The 11,143-nt window shown below is 52.3% G+C and overlaps 1 protein-coding gene across 1 annotated transcript; it reads left to right on the forward strand.

Annotated features, from left to right (window-relative positions):
• Positions 1 to 296: 296 nt before the first annotated feature.
• Positions 297 to 6,918, forward strand: SERPINF2 (serpin family F member 2; the record flags this gene model as incomplete). Its single annotated transcript, XM_008063411.1, has 5 exons — positions 297 to 440; positions 577 to 780; positions 1,777 to 1,919; positions 4,887 to 5,091; positions 5,720 to 6,918. Coding segments are annotated over 5 exons (1,109 nt in total), but the record flags the coding sequence as incomplete, so codon positions are not given.
• Positions 6,919 to 11,143: the final 4,225 nt, after the last annotated feature.

The raw sequence follows: 11,143 nt of genomic DNA on the forward strand, positions 1-11,143 counted from the left end.
AATTTTTATACAAGAGTTTGTACAATATCTCCCATTGTACCGGAGGGTCTCATTGTGGGAAACTGAGGTCTGAGAGGGAAAGCACCTTGCATGAGGGTGAGGTCACCTAGCCTGTCAGCTGCAGAGATGAATGTAGAATTCGGGAGTTCTGTCACGGAGACAACTCAGAGGATATGAGAGGAGAGTTTGTGATCGTCTGCGCATGCTCATCATGGGTATCCAAGAAGACTTGGAGTGGGCAGCGGGGGTGAGAGAGAACCTCCAGCTGGGGCCTTAGCCCGTGTGGTCCTCTCCAGGTGCTCAGAACCAAACACTGCAGAGGCTGCAACAGGTGCTGCATGCAGACTCAGGGCCCTGCCTCCCCCATCTGCTGAGCTACCTCAGCAAGAACCTGGGTCCTGGGGCATTCCGATTGGCTGCCAGGATGTACCTGCAGAAAGGTAGGTGCTGATGGCAGGGCCCTCCCTTGGTAGTGCCCTGGAGTGGAGAAGGGTGAGAGAGATGGACTTGGCCTTGGATAGCCAGTGGCTGTGGAGCCCTGAGCCCTGGGAACAGCCTCTGGCCCTCCGTGTGTAGGATTTCCCATCAAAGAAGATTTCCTGGAACAATCGGAACAGCTATTTGGTGCAAAGCCCGTGAGCCTGATGGGAAGGCAGGAGGATGACCTGACAAACATCAACCAATGGGTGAAGGAGGCCACGGAAGGGAAGATTCAAGAGTTCCTCTCGGAGCTGCCAGATAACACAGTGTTGCTTCTCCTCAATGCCATCCACTTTCAGGGTGCGCCTCTCCTCTTCTCAGAGCCCCACCTGGCAGCCCCACTCCTGCCCTGCAGGCTGAGCTGGGCAATGCAGGCTTTGTTCTGAGGGTCCCTTTTCCTCCGTCGTCTGGGCCATGAGGCAGGGGGCCGTCTGGGTGTGGTGGGAAGGGGACACCCAAGAACCAGATGAGGTTGTTATGGAGAGAGTACATGGGAGGAAATGGTCTGAAAAGCCCCAGGGGCAGGTCCTTGGGAGCATTACAGAGAATGGGGCAAATACAAGCCCAAACTTGAATTGATTGATTGATTGATTGATTTCATATTTTTGAGTTGGAGTCTCACTCTGTTGCCCAGGTTGGAGCACAGTGGCACACTCACGGTCACCCCAGCATCGACCTGCTGGGCTCCAGCGATTCTTCCACCTCAGCCTTCCAAGTAACTGGAACTACAGGCAAACACTACCATGCCCAGCTAATTTTTTATTTATTGTAGAGACGAGGTCTCGCCAATTTGCCCAGGCTGGTCTTGAACCTGTGGGCTCAGGCAGTGCACTTGCCTCAGCCTCCCAAAGTGCTGGGATTACAAGCTGAGCCACTGAGCCTGGTGGAATTTTTAAAATTTTAAAAAAAATTTTGAGTCAGAGTTTCAGTCTGTCACCCAGGCTGGAGTGCAGTGGCACAATCTTAATTCACTTCACCCTTAGCCTCCTGGGCTCAAGCTATCCTCCTGCTGCAGCCCCAGTATCTGGGACTACAGGTACATGCCATCAAACCTGACTAATTTTTTAATTTTTTGTAGAGACTGGCTATGTTGCCAGGTTAGCTAGATTTCAGAAATGCTACAGGGAAGAGACCTCTAATTAATTGGGTGACTGAGTGTGACCCCATGAGGTGCAGTTCCTGGGGTCTTGGCCTCTACCTCTCATCCCTTGGATGGGTTCTGGTTGGGATGGGCAAAACACTGGGGGTGTAGAACCCAAGCTAGTCCTGGTCTGCATGAACTCTGCCTGTTTGTAGGTTTCTGGAAGAGCAAATTTGACCCAAGCCTCACCCAGAGAGACTCCTTCCACCTGGACGAGCAGTTCACGGTGCCGGTAGAGATGATGCAAGCCCGTTCTTACCCTCTGCGCTGGTTCTTGCTGGAGCAGCCTGAGATACAGGTCGCTCTTGGTTGCCTAACAGCTCAGGCCTGGGTGCTGGGGGTGGGAAAGGGAGTAGACAGGCCGTGGAGCAGGCACAGAGGTTGGGGGGTGTTCCACCTTCCTTGCGGTCATGTCCCTGGGGCAGGCAGCTCTGAAAGGTTCCACTGTGCCCAGCCCACCAGGAGCACTGAGACCCTGGGCTCTTTGAGGTTCATTCATTTAACAAAAATACATATGGGGTCCCCAAAAATGTATAACATTCACTCAAAAGATGGTGTTAATCAAATGAATGATCACATCATCATGTGACAGGCAAGACAGTAAAAAAAAAAAAAAAATGGTGGAAACGATTGAATGAACGTCATACTACACATTGCTACCATAATTTAATTCAACTTTGAAAATCCATATTTAACATCTCTTAAAATACGTATACATTTTTTTGGCACCCACTGTATACTGAGCATTTGCTGTGTGCCACATACTGCTCCAAGTTCTGGGGTTTTTGTGGAGCACAAGGGAAAACAGGTCCCTCCTCTTAGGAGGGACGATCCATAGTACACGAGCACATGTGAATCGATTCAATAATTTCAGACAGTGGTAAGTGCTATGAAGGAAGATAAGGAAGGTGATTTTGTGTTTTGTTTTGTTTTTTGAGAAAACAGGATTTATTGAGGGGACAGAAAAGCTCCCACAAGTGGGAGGGGACCCGAAGGGGTTGCCTGGGTTTTTTCTGTTTTTTTTTTTTTTGAGTCAGAGTGTCACTCGTTGCCCAGGCTAGAGTGAAGTGGCATGCTCACAGCCACTGCGGCCTTGACCTGCTGGGCTCAGGGGATCCTTCTGCCTCAGCCTCCCAAGTAGCTGGAACTACAGGTGTGTACCACCATGTCCAGTTAATTTTTTTCTTTGAGTTGGAGTCTTTCACTCTGTCACCTAGGCTGGAGTGCAGTGGTACACTCACAGCCACCACAGCCTCGACCTGCTGGGCTCAGACAATTCTCCCACCTCAACTTTCCAAGTAGCTGGAACCACAGACATACACCACCATGCCCAGCTAATGTTTTGATTTATTGTAGAGAAGAAGTCTTGCCAAGTTGCCCAGGCTGGTCTTGAACCCCTGGACTCAGGCAATCCTCTCACATCAGCCTTCCAAAGTGCTGGGATTACAGACATGAGCCACTGTACCCAGCAAGGAGATGATCTGTTAACGACCACAGTGGTTTTTTGTTGTTTTGTTGTTTTTTTCTGAATCGGAGTCTCACTCAATCGCCTAGGCTGGAGTGCAGTGGCACATTCACAGCCACAACAGCCTCGACCTGCTGGGCTCAGATGATCCTTCCACCTCAGCCTTTCAAGTAACTGGAACCACAGACATACACCACCATGCTCAGCTTGTAGAGATGAGGTCTCGCCATGTTGCTCAGGCTGATCTTGAACGTGTGGGCTCAGGTAATTCTCTCACCTCAGCCTCCCAAAGTGCTAGGATTATAGGCATGAGCCACTGTGCCTGGTTAAAGGTTTTTTAAATAGAGTGAATGGTCAGGGAGCAGTGAGTTGAGACCCAGGTGACTTTTGATGATGGGGGCTTGTTGCAAAGGCCTATCACTTGTGCAAGCAACATGGAGTCCACCCCAGGAGCCTTGCAGCTACTCAGGGTCTCAGCACCCCCAAGCCTGAGAGATTCAACATAGTTCTCATGCAGTGTTTCTTAGAAGGGAGTATCTGATTGGGTTGGATTTCTCAGCATCCTTTATGGAACATTGTGATTGATTAGACCAGTTATCTCAGGTATGGCCTCCCTTCTTTCTGGCCTAACTGTGGTCCTCTTGGCTTGGGCATTGATCCCTGTAGCTGAGATGGCAGTGTCTGTTAGTTTCACAAGGCAAGCATGACAGAGAGCACAGCCACTTCTGCAGGAAGGAGTCAAGGAGCCACTTGAGCAGCCCTTCTGGGAGGGGGCTGTGGGCAGGGCAGGCCCTTGGAGCAGCGTCCTGGCTTTTCTCCAGCTGGCTCTGAAAGAGGATGGTCTGGCTCACCTCCCCACCAGTTCCCCTCTTCCTGCTGCCCCTTCTCTCCAGGCTATGTCTCTTCCTTAGGTCCTCGGCAGTCAGGCCCAGGCAGTCAGACTCTGGCTCTCAGCCTCCCACTGTCAGGGGTCCCGCGCACAGGTGCTTTGTCTAGAACCCAAGGAGTCACAGCTGCAGGAGGCCTTCAAGACTGGTGGTGTTCATGGTGCTTTAACTGCAGAACCCCTTCAAATGAAGTCTTACCCCGAATCACAGTCTGTATTCACAGCTGGCAAAGTCACTGTGGGGAGGGGAGGGGAGAGAACCACCCTTTGCAGTGTCTCTTCCCCAAATCCAGCCGTGATGTGAAAACCAGTGATCCTGTCCACGGGACACAAGGAGGAACTGCAAAGCGAAGACAGGCGGTTCTGTGCCTCAGGCCACAAGGCTAGCTGGTAGCAGAGGAAGAGGGAAAACCACTATTTTATTGAGCTCCCTTGATGAGCGCAGACACTGCTAGAAATTATAAAAGCAGGCCAGGCACCGTGGCTCACGCCTGTAATCCCAGCACTTTGGGAGGCAAGAGGATTACCTCAGTCCAGGGGTTTGAGACCAGCCTGGGCCACTTGGTGAGACCTTGTCTCTACAAAAATAAAAAAATTACCTGGGTGTGGTGGCATGTGCCAGTGGTTCTAGCAACTTGGAAGGCTGAGGTGGAAGGATCGCCTGAGCCCAGCAGGTGGAGGCTACGGTGGCCGTGAGTGTGCCACTGCACACTTCACTGGGCATCAGAGTGAGACTCCAACCCCAAAACACCCAAGAAACTGTAAAAGCAGCATCTCATTCAATCACACGTCAACCCACAGTGGGACTTCAGAGGAACCTCAGTCTATCTGTCTCAGAAGTATACGCTAGTCCAGCCCCCACCTGGGTTTGAGTGTTTTCTGGTTCTCACGTTCTCTCCTTCCCTTGTCTGAAGGTGGCTCATTTCCCCTTTAAGAACAACATGAGCTTTGTGGTCATTGTACCCACCCGCTTTGAATGGAACGTGTCCCAGGTCCTGGCCAACCTGAGCTGGGACACCCTGCACCAGCCCTCGCTGCGGGAGAGACCCACCAAGGTCCGGCTGCCTAAGCTGCATTTGAAACACCACATGGACCTGGTGGCCACCCTCAGCCAGCTGGGTAAGAAGGCCGGGTGTGGGCCAGCCCTGCGGGGAGGAGGAAGCCTCTAGCAGGCAGTATGTCTGCATCAAAGCTACCCCATGTCTTGGTCTTTTCCAGGGCTTAGGGAGGGTGAGACAGTTTGCTTCCAACCCCCTGGACCCTCTATCCTAGGGCAAGCAGAGATGACCCAGGGATCAAACATTGCAAAGAATCTGTATGCTGCCTCCCCTGGGGTGTCACGCTGTTCAAAGGATGCCTCTACCCATCAGCCATTTGCTAAACAACTTCTACATTCCAGGCACTGGGAACCACGTACACTATTGTATTAGATCAGTTTAATGGGGTGAGCAGACAAGCAATCAGGTATTTTTAATTCATCATGAGATGTAAGACAGAGGGCTTCTCTCCAGTTCACCTGGGAGGACATTGAAAAGGCACCTAGTCTGGACTTTGGAGCTGGGGATCAGGGAAGTCTTCCTGGAGGAAATGATGTTTAAGCTGAGACTTGGAAGGTTAAGTAGGAATTAAGCAGGCATCTGTGAGTTCGGCTGTTCCCTGGCCAGGATGTCAGATGCCCTCCCAAGCAGGTCCAGGCAGCCTGTGGAGCAGAGGGCAGCTCTGACCAGCCATCTCTGGCCCCGAGCAGGCCTGCAGGAGCTGTTCCGGGCCCCAGACCTGCGTGGGATCTCCGACCAGAGCCTGGTGGTGTCGGGCGTGCAGCATCAGTCCACCCTGGAGCTCAGCGAGGTCGGCGTGGAGGCGGCCGCAGCAACCAGCGTGGCCATGTCCCGCATGTCCCTCTCCTCCTTCAGCGTGAACCGCCCTTTCCTGTTCTTCGTCTTCGAGGACACCACGGGCCTGCCCCTCTTTGTGGGCAGCGTGAGGAACCCCAACCCTAGTGCGCAGCGAGAGCTCAAGGAACAGCAGGATTCCCCCGACAACAAGGACATCCTCCACGACCGGAAGCTCTTCCCCCGCGGAGACAAGCTCTTCGGCCCTGACTTGAAACTTGCGCCCCCCTCGGAGGAGGATTACCCCCAGGTTGGCAGCCCCAAGTGAGGGGCTGTGACCACAGCAGCCTGAGTCCCTGCCTGGACCCGCCTCTCAACTCACGTGACTTTCCAAGCAGCTTTGTGGGATTGGGGGCCGGATGCCAGTGGGCAGTCTGAGAGAGGACAGGAGCCATTCTTTCCCATGGCTTCTTGGGGAGCTTAGGGTGGGTGGGGCCGGGAGGGGGGCAGGCATCAGGGGGTGAGATTGGTCCCTCATTTCTCCCAAGGGGGCGCAGAGTGTGTCCTATTTTGGGGCTTGGGCAGGAGGTCAGCTGTGGGTCCAGTTTTGTTGGGAGATAGGTTAGGTCATTTTCTAAGTCAGCCGGGACATCCCCACTTTTGTTTTCCAGAGAGGGAGGGGCAGGAGGGAGAAGCTGCCTGTGGACTTGTCCCAGGACACCTCAGATAGGGAGAGGAGAGACAGGTCCCGCTGGTGGCTCAGGAGGCAGCGCGTTGTCCTGGGTCACACACCGTGGGCCAGCCTCAGCCCTCAGGGGGCCCCGTGTCCTGCTCGGGGTGTGAAGGTGGGCTGTCTGACAAAACCTGCTCTGCCATAACTTACTGGAGGCCTATCAGCCTCCCATGCACCCCGATGCCCTGTCACCCTGCTCTCCCTGCTGGTCCTTGGAGAGGCCAACACTGCCAGGATTCCCCTTTCTTCCTCTCTCCTGTCTTCTCCCTCTGCCCAGTAGCTCAGGGACCGATGCAGGGAAGGGCCCTGTGAGCTCCCTAAGGCTCTTTTGTAAAGTTTTTGTAGTGATTTTTATGCCATCTGAATAAAGAATGAATGGGCCCGGCTGGTTTGACATCACTGTTCTGGGCATGGGTGGGAGCTGGGGGGTGGAGGGGAAGGTGGGGAGGCGGCCATGGCGCTGACTGAGCTGAGAAACCAGCCGGGCCCCCAGCTAGGGCAGCAGCTCTCTTGGTGCCACGTTTGGCCTCTGGCCCCTCTCCAGCCCTTCGCCACCATGCGGCCCCCTCTGACCTCGCCAGCCCTCCCCAAGGCCACCTCCAGCCAGCCTGGCTCTGCACTTGCCTGCTCCTCTCCACATGCCTCAGGCAGCCAGCAACAAGGGCGGCTCAGAATAGCGCCAGCCTCCCGGCTGGGGAGCAGAACTGGCAATTAGGGAGCTTGCGGAGTTTCTAATTACACACCAGCCCCTCTGCCAGGAACTGGCGCCCGCCAGCCGGGGGCAGGCTGCCGGGAGCACCCGGCTCCAGCTGGAGCTTGTCAGTGCCTGAGGATTTGGGGGAAGCAGGTGGGGGAATCTTGGCACAGGGTTGACGCCTTCCTCTGTGCGAGAGCCCAGGAGCCGGGGGCAGCATGGGTGTCCATGTGGGTGGGCAAGCTTCCCTGCTGGGAATGTGGGGTGTCCGTGTGGCAGCAGCCACCTGGAGCCCTAAGGTGCAATGGTTAGAGCAAGTGCCTAGGGGTCAGAGAGTCCTGGTGTGGAATCTTGCTTCTTACTAACTCGCATTGTGGGGAGATAGATCATAAACAAAAAAAGGAAAACGCATGGTATGTCAGAGGGGGCTGCCAGGGGAACTCTGGTGTGAAGCAGAGCAGGGAGAGGGGACAGGGCTGGGAAGGAAGGCCTCACTGAGAAAGTGACATGGGAGCAGGGACTTGAAAGGGTGGGGGTGGGCACTATGGCAATCTCAGGCAAGAGCAGCCTGGCAGAGGAGTGGCATGTGCAGAGGTCCTTGGGCAGGAGCACACTCAGAAGCCCAAGTGGGGCTGGGGTGGAGGGAGTGACAGGGAAGGGGAGGAGTCAGGAGTCAGAAGACTGCTGTTGACAGACCGCGTAGGTCCTAGGGACACGGCAAAGACTGGTTTTTATCATGGGAGAGGTGAGAAGTCACGGAAAGGTTAGATCTCCAAGCCCACCAGCTTCGTTGTAACTCCTAAGTCTTTCTCAGCGTTCTCCTCTCCATTTCAGCTCCCAGTGCCCTGGTCTGGGCTTGGCCATCACTCGCTAGGGTCACTGCCATTGCCTCTTAGGCCCACCCTGCTGCTGGTCTGCCTATTGAACACCTCCCAGGGGCCCAGCAGCACACCAAGCCCTGGCGATGCAACAGCAAACAAGCAGATAAGATCCCTCTTCCCCTGGAGTTTGGTGGTGGGTGGTCTAGACAATTAAAAAAAAAAAAAAAAGACAAGATACAGTAGACAGAGAAAGAAGTGCTGTAAAGGAAATTCATGAAGTTTTATGATACTAAGAAACTGGGGAAAAATGTTTCTGAAGGGACATCCGAGCTGAGAGATGATTATATGATCTGACTATTCAGAAACAAGAAGAGGTGACAGCCAGGGCAAAGGCCCTGGGGCAGAAAATAGCTTGGATTATTGAAGAAACAGACGGAAGGCTGGTGTGACTGAGTGTGACAAGCTAGACTGAACTGGAAAGATGAAACTGGAGAGGTAGATGAGGGCCAGACAGCATGTGTTCTTGCAGGCCAAAGCAAGGGGTTTGGATTGTATTACAAGTACCGAGGGAAACTGCTGAAGGGTGTCTTGCTTTTTTTATTTTTATTTTTTTGAGTCGGAGTCTCACTGTGTTGCCCAGGCTGGAGTGCAGTGGCATAATAAGGGCTCATCCCAACCTCCACCTCCTGGGTTCAAGTGATCCTTCTACCTCAGCCTCCCGAGCAGCTGAGACTAAGGGTGTGCACCACCTGGCTACTTTTTAAAATTTTTTTGTAGAGATGAGGTCTTGCTATGTTACTTAGGCTGGTCTCAAACTCCTGGGCTCAAGCAATCCTCTTGCCTTGGCCTCTCAAATTGCTAGGATTATAGGTATGAGCCACAACACCCAACCTGCTTTAAATTTTTTTAGTTGAAATGTGATATTCAAAGTACGTAAGTCATAACTATATATCAATTTAATGAGTCTGGGCAACACAGTGAGACCCTGTTTCTACAAAAAATAAAAAAGTTGAGCAAAGTGGTACATGCCTGTAATCATAGCTACTCAGAAGGCTGAGGTTGGAGGATCACTTGAGCTGGGAGTTCAAGGTTACAGTGACCAGTCCATGGCACTCCAGCCTGGACAACAGACAGAGACCTTGTCTCTAAAAAACTTGTATTTTTTTGAGTTGGGGTCTAACTCTGTTGTTCAGTCTGGAGTGCAGTGGCATATTCATGACTACTGCAGCCTCAACCTGCTGGGCTCAGGTAATCTTTCTGCCTCAGTCTTTCAAGTAGCTGGGACTACAGACATGTACCACCATGCCTGGCTAATTTTTTGTATTTATTGTGGAGATGAGATCTTGCCAAGTTGCCCAGGCTTGTCTTGAACCTCTGGGTTCAGGCAGTCCTCTTGCCTCAGTTTCCCAAAATGCTGGAATTACAAGCGTGAGCCACCGTGCCTGGCCTCTAAAAACTTTAAAAAAAAAAGGTGACTGGGCTCAGTGGCTCAGCCTGTAATCCCAGCACTTTGGGAGGCTGAGGTGAGTGGATTGCTTGAGACTGCAGTTTCAAGACCAGCCTGGGCAACTCGGTGAGAAAAAATTAGCCAGGCATGGTAGCATGTGCTTGTAGTTCCAGCTACTTGCAAGGATTGCTGGAGCCCAGCAGGTCGATGCTGGGTTGACTGTGAGTGTGCCACTGCATTCCAGCCTGGGTAACAGAGTGGGACCCCAACTGGAAAAAAAAAAAAAAAAACTTGATGAATTTTTTTTCACAAACCAAAAATCCCTGTGCTGCAACCAGCACCCAGATCAAGAAACAGAACTCACTTTCCTGACTTCTAGTAACTGAGATTCATTCTTCTTGTTTTTGAGCTTTCTATAATGGAATCATACAGTCCTTATATCTAGCTTCTTCTATTCAGCCTCATGTTTGTGAAGCTCACTGTGTTATTGCAGATGGCAATCATTCATTGACTGCGGAAGGCTTTTAATTACGGGGTGCCATGATCGGAGTTAAGCTCTAGGAGGCTTAGCTTAACTGGGCTGCTGTGTGAACAGCCTGGAGGGGGACAAAAGTGGGGGCCGGAAGACTGGCTAGCAGGCAGAAGGCGTGGGTGGCTTGGCCTAGGGTGTTGGCTGAGGAGATGGGAGTGTCGTCAGAATTCAAATGTAGATAGCAGATTGGCGTTAGAGGATTTGTGGATAGATTGTGTGGGAGATGAGAGAACCGCTCAAGGATGGTGGGGTTCATCATTTACATTTCTGGGTTTTTATCTTGAGAAAATGGGTAGGCGTCAGTGCCTTTTACTGAGATGGGATGCAGAGTAAGAGATGGGTTGTGGATGACAGATTTCCATTTTGAACTGTTATGATGGAAATGACACACAATATAGGGTGATATATGTCCCAGTTTGCCTGGGAAAGCACAAGTTGTGTCTGTGGTTCTGGCTTACTTAATAGAACCCCCTTTAGAAGCATCCGTGTTTGGGTGATAAATTCCACGTTCATCCTACTGGCTGGGCACCTCTGTGCATAGGAGTTGCCATCGTGGGTTTGGGTTTATCCATCTTTAATGTCATCCTTAGATATTTTGGTCAGGGCTACAAGTGTATGTTTGGGAGGATATGGATACATTTAAAGTCACAGAACTGCTGAAAATCGCCTAAGGGAGCTGTAGATGGAGAGGAAAAAAGAGTCCCGGAATCAAGCCAGTAAAGCAGACAGAAAAGATGGGGCATGTCTGGAGGCAGAAAAAAGGAAGGGTGTGGAGGGTCAGGGCTTCAAGAAGGAGGAGCCATCCACTCTGTTGCCTGCTGCCAGGGACAGAGGTGCCCACTTCGAGGTCAGCGCGGGGGTCACCCGTGGACATGGTGACAGCAGTCTCAAAGGAGAGGTGGACACAGAAGCAAGTCAGGAGGAAATGGAGGCCGAGGCAGTGTCAGGAGGAAATGGAGTCAGGAGGAAATGGAGGCCGAGGCAGTGTAGACACAAGAGGAAATCGTTCTTGCCAGCGTGGCCCAGATGGGAGGATCATTTGAGCCCAGGGGTCCGAGACCAACCTAGACAACATAGGGAGACCCAGTCTCTATTTAAAAAAAAAAAGAAGC

This window comes from Carlito syrichta, unplaced genomic scaffold (genome assembly GCF_000164805.1).
Source record: "Carlito syrichta isolate Samal-C Ts95f unplaced genomic scaffold, Tarsius_syrichta-2.0.1 Scaffold306835, whole genome shotgun sequence".
NCBI classification, from domain to species: domain Eukaryota; kingdom Metazoa; phylum Chordata; class Mammalia; order Primates; family Tarsiidae; genus Carlito; species Carlito syrichta.